The sequence below is a fragment of the Anser anser genome, assembly GCF_964211835.1.
Source record: "Anser anser genome assembly, chromosome: 1".
NCBI classification, from domain to species: Eukaryota; Metazoa; Chordata; class Aves; order Anseriformes; family Anatidae; genus Anser; species Anser anser.
The window spans coordinates 200459561-200476479 of record NC_139720.1 but is presented as its reverse complement, the minus strand read 5'-3'; the positions used below and the strand labels follow the sequence as shown (position 1 = coordinate 200476479).

The following is a 16919-nucleotide window of genomic DNA, read 5'->3' as shown; positions in this document are numbered from 1 at the left end:
TGCAGCACTTGGGCACTTTTCTTAAGAGCATAATTACGCAGAGGTACTGAGCACTCCCTGCTCGCTTCCCACATTCAAGCCGACAACTCTCCCTCTTCGATACTTTTAAGGCTCCCGTTTCCTTCACAGAAGGGAGGAGAAATACCAAAAAACCTTTTGGGTCCTATCAGAGCAGCGGGAGACAAACCAGCGCTTGTTCCCCGTGAATATCGCTTTGTCCTAGCTGGAACTTCCTGGGAAGCCCAGCTGCCGAGGGATCAGGCTCTCCTGCTTCCAGCAGCTCCCTGGGGGGCTGAGGAAGGCGAGGAGGTCCCCGCAGTCCTTATAGGTACCTATGTTTGTATGGGAAGTCCCCTCCACACGTGGCCTCCTCCAGGAGAGCACGGCCGGTGTCTGTCTGAAGCGAGGCCTTGCAGCAGGAGCCGGGTGTTGTGCGCGGGCACCTGCTCCGCCACGGGGCCGTGCCGAGCTCTGCAGCTGTACAAATTAAGTTTTAGAGCCCTCACCCCCCCGTCTGTCCCAGGACGGGAATCCTGCTGTGCCCGGCACTGTACGTGCCCACAACAACTGGCAGCCTCTCTCCCGAGGAGCTTACGAAGGAGCAGCATGGCCAGCGAACAGGGACCCGATCTTAAATCTTCACAGGGGGATATAAAATGGCACGTAGGTACCAACAGAAACCACCTACAGCACATGTAAGATGCACCCTCACGCCCCCTGGACACACAGGCCCCTCATTTCCCCCCCATGCAGGCCACACCACTGCTACATTTAGGAACCCCCAGTTTTTATAAACATTTCAATATCCCTCTCCAAGCCCTGCTCGACCTGCCACAGGCTCAGAGGCGGCAGAAAGCCGCACGCAAACACGCTCTCGAAGGGAAGAAGAGAACCGAGCGCCAGGCTCCATCCGGCATCCAGTTTATATAATAAAATAACGTGCCCTCGCCATTCACCAGGGCTGCCGACCGCAGAGCTCGCAACACAAGAAGGAGCCGTTTCAGCAAACAAACCGTCGCGCATGTGCGTGACGGGTCTAAAATAGCCCCCGTGCCACTTGCCTGAATGGAAAGGATTCGCTTCTGTTGCCAAGCAAACCCGGGTCTCAGCCCGACTTCACGTTCCAGGGGAAGAAAATGTCATTTTGTGAGAGTTGCTCCTTTTAAGCAGCATCCCGAGCTGAATATAGAGTACACGTTTTCCCATGAGCCACAGAGGGAACGTCCTATATTTTGACCGTGAACACGCTTTTCTAGGAATGCAAATGCTGCTCTCAACAGTTACACAATGGACTACAGTGTCACAAGCACTGTTCATGCTCCATTAGTCATTCTTCTATTTTTTTTTTCTTACCAGAAATTCACAAAAGGCCTACAGTGTGCGTAGAGCACTTGCTAAACAATAGGCCGATTGTCTGAAGTATTTGCAGGATTCCAAGAATAGAAAGCCAACACCCAAAGACAAACCAATACGGGGCACGTAATTAATAATGGCAAGCAGCCCCAAGCATCATGCTTTCATGAGTCAAACGACCCAGAAGGTAAAAAAAGAGGAAGAACAGCAGCGATGAGAGGCCTGAACCAATATGTCCTGATCAGCACGTGGAAGATAATTACGAAACGATCTGTATTCACACGAGGAACAAAAGGGGCATTAGGTTTCTGACAAGCTCCGGGCTGGTATGGGATACCAGCTACAAGGAAGGAAACAGAAAGCCAGAAAAATGTGTTTTTTCAAGGAGTTCTTAGACTGGAACTGACGTTTTACCTGTTTCACCAGCTTCTCGGAGTCCAAAATTAGTTATTACCTATTGAAAGCAGGCTGATAATCCAACGCTTTGGTCTGATTCCAGTTCCTAATGGAAATGCGTTTGCTTTGCAGCAACCACCATTACTATGAGCGACTTCACCTGCAGCATTAACAGCTGGGCCAGCGACCCACCTCCAGGCAAGATGAGTGGAAAGCCAGGCCAGCTGCTCTGGCTCTGTCCTACCACTCACGTCAGAGAGGTTTGACACGCTTTCTGCAGGTGTTTCTGCACGTCTGGGGCTGTGCTTAAAAACTTTGGGGTTTCCAATCTCCAGGGCAGACCTTTGGGAATCCAAATCCAAGCATTTGCTGGTGTTACAAAACCTTCCGTGTCTCTTAGCTCTACCTGGGCAAGAGGCCATTTCCTGGGCTCAAGACATTTCGTGCAGAGAAGTAGGAGACCTGGGTGGTGTTGTCATCTCCTCCAGCAGAACAACCTCGGATTTACCACCTTGGCCACCCCTGCCAGGAGACAGAGGGCTGGCAACAGCCAACTTCCTCCTTGGGTACTTTGAATACAGACAAAAGTCATTATGGAAATCATAAATGTTGTTCAAAACCACGTTTGCTGTTTACAGTATTTACTATGCAAGCTTCCACCTCGTTCCTTTAAAGTACATGAAGCCAGACTAAAACATGCAAGAAAAAAAATGATTAGGTTTTTGATGCAAATTTGACAGTGCCATGCTGAGTTGCAATAACTCTACAGTTTGAGAGCAAGGAGAAACAGAAAAACAGAGAGCAGCACATGATCTCATATAACAAAACATTATAAACAAAAATAAATTCTTTGTTTGCTTGTTTTAAAAACCTTGGGGTTTTTTGTTCTCTGTTTTAAATTAACCTATTAATTTGATCAAGAAAAGAAATCAAAATACTACCTAACCTAGGAGGTACTTATCCTAGGACAGGAAGGAAATCTGGATAAATAGACAGGTATAACAACTTCTCTTTTACTACTTGTATGCTGGTAATTCTTGTTTCTAGCTACATGCTAAGACCCAGTTACGTACGGTGTATCCAGATGTACGTGTACTTCCCCCAGTTCATGTGCTCTTTCAGTTTTTCCTTAGATTCTTTTCTATTTCCCTGTTTAAAAAACACCTGAGTAAGAAAGTAACCCGTATTGTTAAATGTTCTGATTTTCTTTCAAACACGTACCACGCAACCCCCTCACCCCAATAAACCAAACACCCACAGGAATTAAAAATACCAGCAATTTACTCATCAAAGACAGGAGCTGCTCCATACTGGGAATAATCAAATGAAGGAGGAAAGAATATATAAATACAGCCAGTCTGCAGAGTCACGTATCACCTAGCAAAACTGAGGCGGTGTAACACCTTGATACGCTTTCACAGACACCGTGCAGCTGTGTGCTCTTCCACAGTCAGCTCAAAAAAAGGATTTGAAACAACAATGCTCTGTTGACAGCACAGTCCCTCCACAAAGGTGGTCCCCAGAGGAGTTACAAGGCTAAAATACTACCAAGTGTTTGATAATTTGGTGGGTTGATTTCCAGAAGTTCAAACCAAGACAATACGGGAGGTTTTCATAAACGTTGGGCTCTCCTTAAGCTGATGGAAGATAGAGGTCGCTCAACAACTCTGAAGACTGAGGTTCTTCAAAGTCCCCAGGTTCGCCACTCACACCTGGGTCCAGGTTTTCCAAGAACATAATCTCATTTATTACCTAAATACAAAGTCCAGTTTCCAAAGTGCTCAGCAGCCACTGACTCCTGTTACGGCCCAAAATTGCCAAAGGGCTCTGCGCACTCACCTCACTGGCCAGTTGTAGGTTGGGTACACGCTGAAAACAAAGGTCTTACACCTTACGTTGACATGAGACATACAAAGTTTATGAGCTCAGCTGAAGATTTTCTATACGTACCAGTTCCCGTGCATCTGAATGTGAGCTTATCTCCCACCATCACCCGCTAGCCACAGCCACTTCCTCCCGACACTTCTGCTTGCCTCAAGAAGCAATCAGTGCATGCAGAGATCTACGTAACTCAATAAGGAGGAGGAACAACGAGGTCTGGCCAGGCTCAGCTCCTCCTGGCACATACCAGCAGTTTCCATGCTCCCACTCAGTCGATGGAAATCCCATCAGTGGAGTCGAGAACACAATTCTGCTCTGTCAGCGTGGACAGCCATCTTTGCTCAGCTGAATTACCTGTGGAGTGTATTGATTCTGCTGAGGGTAGGGAGGTTTTAGATACCTGCCTCGCATGGAGATATGGCAACCTGAGCTGGGTCCTACCCTGGTTTCCACAAGATGAGTGCCATGTGGCAGAGAAGTTTGTAATTGGTTGTGTTTCCAATTGAGCACAGCCTTTTGTGGACATCAGAGAAGGCACAAGAAAAGAAGGAAAAGCAAAAATGAGAGACAGATTACATACTTCTCCAACTCGAGAGAAGTCTTGTCCAAGAGAACCTGCACACGTTCATGACATCTTTCTCATCTAGGTATTCCCTTATGTTGAAGAGGGAACAAGTGTTTTCCTTAACAGAAAAGCTGACGTGGACGCCCTTCACATCTCCATCTGTTTAAATGCAAAACTTGTCCTAAGTTATTACTTTTACTCCTCTGTCAAGCATGGTTAAAGTTGTTCAAAGGTGACAAAAACTACTGGTGGTCAAAGTGGACAGATGTACACGCATGCACGCAGAAACGTGGCTTAGGAAACCAGGCTACAAATCTCTGCTCTCCTCTCAGTTGCCAAGAGATTTAGCTACCATGTGAAAAAGAGGAATAAAGTGTTAAGAAATAGCTCCTTCCTTTTTTGGAGTGGAGACCAAGCCAAACTCAATACACTTTTTGTCCCTGACGCAAGATGAGGAGGGGGTGGAGGTGTTTGCATCTGAAGTCGTCGCTGCAGGCTCTCATACATTCACTGGGGAGAAACCGAGATGACTCAGTCCTCCCCATTGTCTACAAAAAGAAACCCAGAGACTAGCAGAGATGTGCATCAGAGAGGTCTGCAGGCAAATCTCATCCAGGATGCCTGTATTGTTCTTTATGCAAGGCGGAAGCACAAGGTGGAGTCCAGAATCAGAAGTCACTAGAAGAAAGTTATTAATTAATTAGAAGTTATTAGAAGAAATAAAAAAGGAGACTTATCAGCCCCGTGGTGCTAGAAGCAGCAGCGGCCACCAGGAGCCGTACCCCAGCAGTCTCTGCAAGTGAAGGGCACAAGCCCTGAGCACATCCACAAACAGCCCCATCCCATTCTTCCTCTCACCCTGGCATTCAGTGACCATTCCGGTAGCATCCTCAACCTTCGAGCAAAAAGGCTTGGGAAAAACTTTGTCAAGGGTGTGGGGGGTCATTTTCAGTGTAGAAATGGGATGATGATTCCTAGACTGAAGGATTTAGCCCGGATTTTCAAGAGAAGCCTACTCTGAAAGCCGACCTGGGTAAAATGGAAGCAGAAGATCCCCCATTTTCCATCTCTTTGCCAGAGGTGTTCCGCTTACAAATGAGACGCTGATCATTTTGTCCTCATTAGAGGTAACCCAACCGCTGGTTAAACCAAGCTCTGCTCTGAGTCAAGTAGAGCTTGGTTTAGTCATCAGTCCCTTCAGCAGTGCCTCTCTGGTAGCACAGGCTGCAGTCGCTCCCCACTACCTCCAGCACCTGCTCTCCACAGCAGCAGGACAGCCCCCCCAGTTACACACACGAACAGCTCAGTGCAGTCGGCTGGAACAGCTGATGAGGTTGGTCCTGCCACCTACCTGCACAGCCTTTCCCTTTGAGGAGGCCACCATCTCACAGCAGTGGTACCACCTGAAATCAACGACGGAATTTCCTAACAGAGTGATAAAAGTAGCAGGGATGCTTCACTCTCAGGAGAGGCAGGAGGTACAAACGAGGCTGTGGTTCAGGAGTTCAGTAATTCAGGTCTCAGTGTCTTTTGTGCCAGGAAAGAAAAAAAAAAACCAACAAACAAACAACTACAAAACCAATTTGCTCACGGAACACCAAGTAGTATAAGATACACCAATAAATGTAAGACATATACTCACTCCACCAGTTAAATTTTTGTTCAAAAATACAGTTGGGTTAACGTTTTAAGCATTTAGCCCTGTAATAAAGTATTCCCATCCCCTTGTAACAGCCTGTAAGCTTTGCAGTGAGTTTTCAAGGGCTCAGGACTGAGGCTTGCTACGGCTTTCCCTGCCTGCAGCTTTGTTGTACATGGTTTAGTTGTGACAGCAATTTCTCTTTGGCCAGGTGTCTATATCTAATTTGTTTTTGTTATCTGTGTATGGTGCAACCACAGTTTTGTACGGAGAGCAGTACTAAGCAGTTATTCTACATGGAAAGAGATACTTACAACTAACACAAGGATGTTGTATAGAGAAATACAATAGCCCAGCATGACAGCAGAGGCCTGGAGAAGTGAGGATGCAGGACGTGGCACAGAGGAGCACAAGCAGAGGGTGATAAGGGCTTGGCATGGAGACCTCTTGGCTATAAACAACTCACCAACGGTCAGTTGAAGAAATGCAGACAAAACTGGTTTCAGGGGTCACAGAGAACAAAGAAAGAGTATCTAGCATCTGTAAAAGCAACCAGATATAGTAAAAAACAGATGCAACATGGAATTGCAGACTGATGAAGGAAGAAAGGTGTAAAGGTGTAAAGCTGTATTATCAAATATATTGAAATGATCCCAGGTGGATCCTGCAGTAAGGAGAGAAGAAACCACCATGAACTTCATTCCTCCCACCATTATGCTGACAACTCTCTGCAAGAACCACCACCATCAGGATAAAACCTTCACCCTAAAAACCAAAGGAGCAAGAAAGGGGTGAGCCTAACTCCAGGAAAATGGGCAGAAACTATCAGCTGCATGTATGACAGTTTTAACTGCATTATTATTCTTTTTCTGTAACAATTTAATCTGGACAAATAATGATTTGACTTTCAGGATTTCAGTTACCCTAACAATAAATTCCTGGCTATATAAAGCTGCGTTGCCTTTTTGCCCATCAACAAAATTTTGAGTGCAACACTTTGTGCTGGCACATAGGCTCTTTGTATCACAGTAAATTAATCTAGATAAAACTGTTGTTTTACTCTAACCAGGTGCCGCCTGTCTTCCCAGAATAAAGAAAAAAAACACCATCAACTTGTGTTCTCTAACTAACAGCAGAAACATTATCACACACCCACACCTGATCCAAATCAAATGCAAACCTTCAGGTGATCTAACATCAGTGATACTGGAGCCACAGCCAGGAGACTACAGAAAGACTAGATCTGTCAAGTGGAAGCAAAATGACTAGAAATATCACTTTGCAGGGGTTATGGATGAGAAAACTGCTAACGCTTTCCCTTCATCAAATGCATCAGGGCTTAGAAAACAATGGAAAAGAATTTACGGAGCAGACAGGCAAAAGAGAAGCAAGGAACAGAACTACCTTGAAATCACTGGAAAATTACTGAGTGAGAACATTGTCTGGCAAAAGAAGCCACAGATGGTAGGAAAAGGAAAAAAAGTGTTTGTTTTTGAAAAGTTCCACTGATTTTCTGTTGTTGTCTTTCACGGGATTTTTCTTCAATTAGCTCCCAGTTACTGGGGTTATAAAACAGCCAGATGTTTTTCAGTTAAAAACGAAGACTTGGGGTAATTACTGTGAAAACATCTCTTCCGCACTCTCCCATCGCTGGGTTATCCCGATCACCTCTACAAACGAAGCACTTCATTACCTTCCCGTCACCCTCTTCGTTCCGCTGGAATGGGCTTCCCGTGGACAAGTGACAAGATCACTTTTCTCCCGTCCCCTTTTACGACTACACCTTGTATATAGCACCTTATCAGTGTGACCTCTGGAAGGCTTCTGACACATTTCTAACGTATGCTTGCTGGTTTTTTCCCCTCTCCTTCTGGTAACACAAGCTGTTTGGGGTACGGATCGGGTCTCTTTTTACATCACCTGATACCTTCAGCAGGAAAAAACAGTAACAGCAAAGCAGGTCATCAGGAAAACAAACACTCATGAAAAAGCAGTTGAAGACTATTGACTCTGCTGAGCCATTCAAGAGGTGTTACGACCTTCTCAAATGCAGTTCTTGCCTTTGTACAGCAGCGATAAAAGAATTAGGAAAGGAAGGAAAAGTGGCCATTAAAATATAAGAAATAGAACAGTTCAAGATCAGTGTTAAGCTGTAACTTAAGCTACAGCAGGCGGACAATCACCTAACGGACAGGGGTTGTGTAATTCGGCATCACCAGGTCAGCTGAAGTCTCAACATTGGGGTTCTGCGATGGTGTCGCTGCCGTAAACAGCCTGTGGTTAAGGAGCCGTGCGTACGACTTAAAACTGTCTAGCAAACAGGCTGTTAGTCAACATAACAGCACCATCTCTCTTCAGAAAAGGCAGCGCCTGACAGGACCCAGGAGAGCCGTGTTCCGCGCCTAGCTTTACTCCTCACCAGCTGTCAGCCCTTGCCTCATCTCTCCACAGCAGTTTTTCATCTCATCCTCAGACTTTCTCACTCTTCGCCCAGTATCTCAGCAAGGAGCCTCAGCACTCTGCTGCACGTCCAACAGCTTCGTGAAGTTACCCGCCAGGCATTAGTAAAAATAGAGTAGTGCTGGCTTAAGCATATTTCAATAGCTGGTCCCTGGCTTTTCAACACAGAAATGGCTTCTTTCTCTGTTTATACGGCAGCTAGAGCTATGACACCCCAAATCCCTGTGAGGCCCCTAAACAGGGATATAACGTTAATTACGATACAAGAAACTGGTGACTGTCAGTTGTATTTTGTACTCTCAAATGGAAACGTACTTAAAAAACAAACGTGTGCACTTTTACTGAGCGTTTAGAGCCTGGACAAAGGAATTTGCATGTGCCCGACAGGAAAACTAAGGGTGAAGGTCTCGCGTGCCAAGAGAGGCAGGAGCTGAAACACAGGTGCCAAAAACTGCTACTAAGAACAATTCCCATGTTCCTCAGAGGTAGTAGTTTCTCTTCCCAAGTGCATTGCAAAAAATAGCCATTTTAACAGACTTTAGATCCTTATTTTCATGATTTTCTGCCCCAAATCCTCAAATTCTAACAACAGATTCCCATTTAAGTTTTGGATGCCCCAGCCCTGGAGGTGCTCAAGGCCAGGCTGGATGGGGCTTTGGGCAACCTGGGCTGGTGGGAGGTGTCCCTGCCCATGGCAGGGGGGTGGAGCTGGGTGGTCCTTAATGTCCCTTCCCACCCAAACCATTCTGTGATGCTATGATTTTACAAGTCATGCAGGTAAAAGTGTTCTTTATCTTCACAATATACAGTACTTGAAGAACCTATCTCAGAACAGACCTTAGTTGCAAGTGTTATAAATTATCACTCACTTATTAAAATTAATGATAATGAGCCTGCCTGGAGCTGCTAATTGGTTCGAGGCATAGTGCTAAGTTTCTCAGATACAGAAAATCGGTTCATTATCAACACTCAGCCAGCAACGTACTTGTCTTCAGTGGCAATAACTCTCAAGAAATCCTGCTTTGTACATATAAGAAATCAAATGCAAGAAACGCTCTCGAACTCCAGGAAGCAAAAGACAGCTACTCACATTCCACCGAACACCAGAACTGGCAAAAACCTTCCTTTTCAAACTCGAACTTCAATGACTCATCACAAAACAACTCAATCAGCAAATCTCACACATCTGGTAGCAATGTGGTGCTAGCGAGCCCTCCTCAGCCAACAGCTTACAGACCCAGCTCCTTCCAGCATCACTCTCATCTGCGGGGAAAGAATTCCTTCAACATAGCCTTAAATCAGACCAGGTATTGACAGGACCTTATTTGAGATGAACGGGGGAGTTCATACCTCATGGAGCTATTGCTTCAGCAGGCCTTGCTGCACTGATTTACACAGAGCTTATGTTTTCAGCGTTATCCCTGCAAACATAAGGACAAGGAGCGTGATTATTTTCATATGCAGCAGCATTAGTGCAGTGCGCGGGATCCACTGTAGCTGCAGACCTCAGCGGATGATAATCACCAGCAGAGAGGTGGCAACAAGCAACCAGAAAGTGGTAACATCAAACACTGCTACACTCACACTGGCAGGAAACATCTGCCCACTGCCTTATCTCTTTCTCTCGTTTCATACCGAGGTTGAAATATCACTGACATCTCCTGCAGCAGTTTCCTTCCAGTACAGTCACCTCCACACGTTTGCACAGGCAGTACAAATTTACCTTCAGCGGATCTAAAAGGAAGACTCTCAGCTGTTTTCCTTGACCGTTGTTCAGACTGGGCTGTAATATGCTTTTCAGGGAACATTTTATGGAAACACAAGGAGATACGTTCATTCGGAGACTAAAGCACATAGTCACACGCTGCACAAACAAAACACCTAATCCCCGTTAATGAAAAGTAAATTAGATATCTGAAGTTTGGTGTCACCTTTTCCTTACAGTCATGTACTTTGTTAAAGTCATACGCGGCTATATCTGGCTTTTCTTTCACAAAAGGAAAGGTCACGGCAGAATTTTGCTGGCTGTTACTTTGAATTCCAAAGGTCAGAGGGCCCATGTGCAGCTTCAAATTAAAAAGCAAAACCACAACTGTAGCTAAAAATTCATTTCAAGAGAGGTCTTTCCAAAGAACTCTGGTTACCTACCACAGGTGAAAGGTATTTCTCACTCACCCAGCATCCCCAGGCCATTTTAAAGATAAGTCCAAAAGAAGTCCAAACCACTGAGTAAAGCTTGCTCTTGTGCACGTAGTCATGCTGTAGTTTATCAAAGACAACATTAGGATCAGTGTTTTACCTTGCTCCTTTCTGTCCCATGGGTTGCTCCTGGCCTGAATCGGCACACAAATGCTCCTTGCAAGCTGCTAGTTCCCAACCACTGCAGCTCTGTAGGAGCAGTTGGCTCATGCTCACCTGTCTTCTACAAGAACAGGATCCAGGGGGAAAGCCCATCCCAAATATTGTCCTTTGGAAACCACGGGGAGCTGTGGAACCCAGCGCTTTGCCACCCAAAGCTAGCACGAGGTGAGACAGCTCAGGCTTCCAAAGCTTAATAGCTGCATCAGCACAATTATGAGGGCAGTTGGGTTAATTACCTGTGACCTGCTCATTTGAAACCAATTCAGTATTTCCACCCGGAGCTGGGGATTTTCTACAATGCACAAACAGCTATACTGTGAGCCTCACACACTTTTTCAAATATCTATAGTTGGGACGGAAAGTAGATAACATTTATTTGGTTATTCTCATATCTTACCCAAGGAGCACTGGTACTGCATATTACTTGGGTCTATTTAAATGTCAAGGCAACTTTTGCTGTCAAATACCATTATTATAATACCCCATTTTCACTATTGAAAGATAAATGAACATACTAATATATGTTTTTTTAAGGCATTTATTTATGTGAGCAACTTTACGTGTGAGTAAACTCTATCAGACGTGCCTTGCTGAGGTGTTAGATCGTAAATATCTCTAGAAATATGAAACTCACTTAGCTTCTGAGCTGGAGCTGAAAGAATCCAAAGAATGTATTGCTGGATATATTTGATACCAGCACCTTTCCGAGTATTAGGAATCTTGCATAAAACAGTTCAGTCAAACACAACTCTCACTCTTCACATTGTCAGTTAACTGTGAATCTGGGATGAGTGCCTTTCTACCCATTTGTTGTTGTCATTACTTTTAAGAGATTACAAAAACTGGTGACAACACCCTCACAATTCATTGTGTTCCTGACATCAACCCCAACATGAACTTTAGAAAAAAACACAAGAACAAACAAATAAACACAATAACAAAGAGATGAAAATAAGTATGTGCATACAAATATGTTTCAATGTATTAGCTTCAGATAGATTGTTTTGGTGCATAAAATCAGATTGCACTGCAGATTTAACGAAAAAAATCTTAAAAAAAATAAATGAGCAAGGGATCATAGTCCAGTTCATATGAAAATTGATTATTTGTGTACAAGTATCACTAGATTTGTAGGGAGAGCTGGTAATAAACATCCTGAAGGTCCCCAGGCATCTGTCATTACAAGAACTTCATTTTACTTCCATGTAATTTTGCTCTAATCTTAACCATTCCAACTAACCACTTCACAGAATACTCAAGACGAGCTCTTTTCAATTAATAACAGCAAATGAAAAAGATGTATTTCTGATACCCAGCTAAAGAAAAAGAAATGTTGTTTGGAACACATCAAAAACTTGGCTAGCTTTCTCCTACAAGTTAGACATTGGAGCAGAGACCTGAAATTCTGAAAGTTTTTGGATAAACTTTTTAATACCCCAAGAAATCTGTTCAAGTGTAGGCCCTTTCAAGACTTGGAGGAGTGTCTTGTGCATGCTCAGGAGAGACAGATTTACCATCCCAATTTCCCAGTGATTCCATCTGTGCAGGGCATGCTGCTGAGAGAGGCTCTTCCAAGAAAAGCTTTCCTCCCATGGCCTCAGGCCCCAGGGTCTCTTACGGTGACTGACCTTCAGATGGGTCCAAGTTGCCCAAGCTGATGCAGAGGGGAAAAAAAAAATGTATACTGGGGACGTGAGGAAAAGGTGAAAAGAGGCCTTTAGGCATCTGGCAGGGCACAGGTAAACTGTACAAAGAAACTGTTAGGGAGAACAGAACAATCTGATGAAGGAGGGAAAAATGAGGATGAGGAGTCATGAAGGACTCAAGAAGGAAGAATCCCAGGTGAAAACTGGGTTGTGCCTTCCTGGAGGGCAATAAAGCTGAGCGTGGGCCTGTGGGGTGACCTGGTAGAGAGGCCAACCCCACCATGGGCTGTAGGAACAGTGGCAGAGTCAGGAGATCCAGGGAAAGGATCATCCCCTCTACTTGCACTAACTGGATTGCTTCTGGTTTTTAGAAGCAGTTTTTAGCCCCCCATTACAGAAAAGACACTGATGAACCAGAGGCAGCTTGGGAGAGGCCGCTGGGAGTGAGGGGCTGGAGTACCTGCCCTTTGAGGAGAGGCTGGGGGAGCTGGGCTTGTCCAGCCTGGAGCAGAGGAAACTTTGGAGGAACCCACGAGCACCCACAGTGCCTACATGGATGGTATTCAGGAGATACACTGCCCAGAGAGATTGTGCGGTCTCTGTCCTCCCAGGTTTCCAAGACCAGGCTGGATAAAAGCCCCAAGCAGCCTGATTTGCCCCCAGTGCTGTCCCTGCTGGGACAGAGGGCTGAGGCACTCCAAGGTCCCATCCCTCTCCTGCCTCGTGATCCTACACCCTACAGCAAGACATGCTTTTGAGTTGTAGAGTGGCAGAATGGCCGAGGTTGGAAGGGACCTCTGGAGATCACCCAGTCCAACCCCCTGCCGAGCAGGATCACCTAGAGCACGTCGTGCAGGATGGCATCCAGGCGGGTTTGGGATATCTCCAGAGAAGGAGACTCCACAACCTCCCTGGGCAGCCTGTCACAGTGCTCTGTCACCCTCACAGTAAAGAAGCGCCCCCTCATATTGAGCCAGAACCTCCTGGGCTTCAGGTTGTGCCTGTTGCCTCTTGTCCTGTTGCTGGGCACAACAAAAAAGAGACCGGCTCCATCCTCTTGACACCCTCCCCCCAGATATTTATACACATTGATGAGGTCTCCCCTCAACTTCTACAATGAATTTCACCTGAAATGTAATTATCAAGCATTTGCACGAGTCGTGAACTTTAGACCAATGTAATTCTTGTGTATTCAATCCCAAACTCACGTAATACCAACAGAGAAAACAGATTTTTATGGGTATAAATACAGTATATAGATGCTATAGTAGATGATTATTTTGCATACTTCTCATTTCCTCTCTGATAACCTGTGCGAGGCATGGGATGCCGCTTTCCAGTTTGTGTGACTTAAGGACCTCGGAAATTACCCACAGAGAATTAAAAGGCCATTAAGACTGCAAATTAAAGCTGGGAGGGGACAAAGCTACAAGCGTTCGGCATATCCCAGCAGATTTATTACTGAAGATACAGAACAAGGCCCAGCTCGGGTAGTCCGGCACGCAGCGAGCACACCTCGAGGTCCAGCACCCCGGGATGCTCCTGGCATCCCTCCTGCCTTCCCAGCCACCCCCCCACCTTTACTGCTCATTCCCCAAACCCACCGAAGAAACGCAGCTTTAATTAGAGAGCATTTCCCTTAACGCTGACGGCGGGGGCACCTCCATCTCTACCAAAACGCCTCAAAAACCCCACCTCGGCTGCCCCGCATGCCGCCGAGCACCCTCTCCCCCCATCCCACACCCCGCCGCCCCGCTACGGCCCCGGGCGGGTTTGGGGGAAGACCCTGCCCGTTACCTGGAGAGGGAATCGCCGCTGGGCGGCCTCACCACGGCCGCCGGCCGCCCGGCGCCGAGGCTCTCGCAGCTGGAGCTCTCCTCCATGCCGGGCGGCGGGGCGGCCCCGGGGCGGGCGGCTGTCAGCCCAGGGCGCAGGAAGCGGCCATGTCGGCCCGGCGTGCTGCGCGGGGAAGGGCGGGCTGAGGCGGGGCGGCTGGGCCCGGCTCGGCCCCCAGCACCGCAGCCTTCCTCCACCCGGGGGATCGGCTCGTGGCTGGGGGTGGCGAGGGGGGTGCGGTCGTGTGGGGTGGGGTGGCAGCGGGGGAAGAAGGGTGGGGATGGGGGAGAGAAGGGAGGGAGCGGTGGGGTCTCGGCTGGGTGGGTCAGAATGGGCGAGGAGCCGCCCTCGGTAGCCTGGCCAAATCCGGTCACTGATCCCCCTTCCTCTCCCCTGTGCATTCACCCTGTGCATCTGGACACCAAAGTCATTCCTAGAGGCGAGGAGGCTCTGTCTGTGGCATTATTTCTGTTACGCTAGCTTGCAGGAGGCACAGGCCCCCAGTTACGCCAAGTTCTGTTCACATACTAAGACATAATTGTGCTCCCCAAATCCTTAATCGCCCTTATATAACGCTTAATCACCCCTATCTGCTCAAGGATCCCATCTGAAGACGATGGGGTCGGTGCTGTGCGCTACGCCAGGCCCAAATTACGCGGTTCCACGGGGTGCCGGCATGGATCGGCTGTGCACGTGCGGAGCAAGAAGTTATTGGGCTGACAGCATGTGTACAAATGTCATGGTTTGTGCCCGTTTCTTTGCTGTCAAAGATCGCTATCGAAATGCAGGTAGTTCTGCAGGAAGGGCAACGTTCAGTTCCTTGAAGCAATCTGGTGAGCGAGAGAAGAGCTCTTAGCATTATTTACAAAGACTAGGGAATTGCAGCCGACGCTTCCCTCACGCACAGCGAGGGTGCTGAACGCACAGCTGTTTTGACAAAAATCTTACAAGGCAGACAAGAAACTAAAACACTGGGGACCTGTTAGTAGGCAGGTGGGTTTCCGCTAAACCCCGCACGTCTGTGCTGCCTGTTGGTAAAGCGAACACCCAATGCCATGCACATCACCCCAAATGGACGTCCCCACTCGAAACACAAACAGCCTGAATGCTCTGTGGCTGTAAAATGGTTACTCAAACATCACTTTGCTCTCCGAAGAGCGAGTTAGATGATACATCTCCGCCTGTTTCCCGTTCTGTTCCTGTCACTGGGGTATAACTCCAGAGCACTTTGAGTCACTCGCACGCCGGTGAAGACGAGCAGGATGTTGAAGCAGCCCCGCCTGAGACAGCATTAAGCTGCTGTGAAATTTCCTCCCTCGCTTTTCCTGCAGTGTCTTTCGGCTGCTGTTGAGCAAGCTGGATGTGGGATGGTTTTCAAGCTGGTTTGAACTTGAAAGCACAGCTTTGTTAAAGCAATTTTTCACTGTATTTTTTTTTTACTTAATGTTCTAAAAAAAGTTTATAAATTGGCAAATGAGTTTGTCTAGCCTTTCTTTTTAGCGTAAAAAACAGAACTCGGGTAAACTTTTATAAAATGCAAACTGTTTTCTGTTTAGAAGTGAGATTTCTGTTTTTAAAATTAATTAAAATCAATTATGAGTGTTTTATTGCAGGGTTAAAATCAAAACAAAATGCTTTAACATTATCACAATGATTAATAGACCTGCGCTGATTTTGTTCTTGCTGTAAAAATTTTTCAGACGTTGATTTTTTCCCCCTAGTTTGAGGCAGGAAACCTTTCAGAAGTGCCATTTGTTAATGGCAAATGCGATACTGTCTCCCCCCACTCTTTTTTGCTTCGTCTTTCCATCCCCACCTGCGTTTGGGCAAGCAGGCTGCGTCTTCCAGAGCCGCCGCTGCGTTTTGTTGGAGAGGAGCTGGCAGGGGGTGCTGTAGCAGCAGTAGACGTGCATCTGTGGGAAGCAGTCACATAGCTCCTGGAAACCTTTTCCCCCTCCTGCAGTCTCTTCCCAGCCTCTTTCAGGACTGAGCTCCTCAAAGTGGTAACCCCTTGGAGAGGCCGGTGTTGTAGAAGTAGTGTGGAGCTGTGCAGGGCTCCCTTTCAAGTCTTATCAGACTGATAGCCTTCTGGTGAGTTGCTATTACCTCTACTCCCACTGCCCAAGGTAGTTTGGTAGTGGTGCAGTTGTTTAAAAAAAGTCAAGTAGGAATAAAAACAATATATAAGCCCCCTTTGCTATGTGGAAGTATTAGAGTGCCTTCTTTTTTCCTAATTTGCCATTGATGTGGCATCTCTAAGTAGTTTATTGATGAAGTGCTCTATTTGCTTTTCACTGCCCTGTTTTGTTCTTGGCCTTATCCCCAGGGCCTGTGAAGCCCTTTAGAAATTCCCACTGGTGCTTTGTAAATGAGAACAAAGCTAATCACCTCCTGGATCTCTCCTGCTGCTGAAAGAAACTACCAGTCTGCCCAGCGAGTCTTTTTGCTCAACAATACCACGTTTTCAGAGTCAGTCAGAATTTTCTGTCTGTGAAGTGAGTTACCTCAGGGCTCTTAAAAGTGATGGAGAATTAACTAAAGGCCCTGACATAACCAAAACCAATTAAGGGCAATTCACAAGACTGTTTTATAACTGATACAAAATAAGCACATTTCAGTATGTTAGCCTACTTTTGCTTGCCACACCCCTTTTATTACCATTATTTTACAAGTATCATCGGTTGTTTTTTTATGCACCATCATTTTGTGATTTGAGCACAGGAAACAGTAGAAGAACATTAATATGAAGGATAAATAATAAAATGATCTGTATTCATCTCTA

General features: G+C 46.4%; 1 protein-coding gene across 3 annotated transcripts in view; it reads right to left on the bottom strand.

Annotated features, from left to right (window-relative positions):
* MTMR2 (myotubularin related protein 2) overlaps positions 1–14441 on the bottom strand; it is a 63230-nt gene extending 48789 nt beyond the window's left edge. Inside the window, exon 1 of one of the 3 annotated variants that reach the window (XM_083828744.1) lies at positions 14099–14441. In XM_083828744.1, coding sequence (XP_083684870.1) covers positions 14099–14184 — 86 coding nt within the window. In that variant the 5' untranslated portion in view covers positions 14185–14441. Of the gene's footprint in view, positions 1–1061; positions 2444–14098 lie in introns of those variants that run through there. The other 2 variants (XM_083828748.1, XM_083828745.1) reach the window with 2 other exon arrangements.
* Between the last annotated feature and the right edge of the window lie 2478 nt (positions 14442–16919).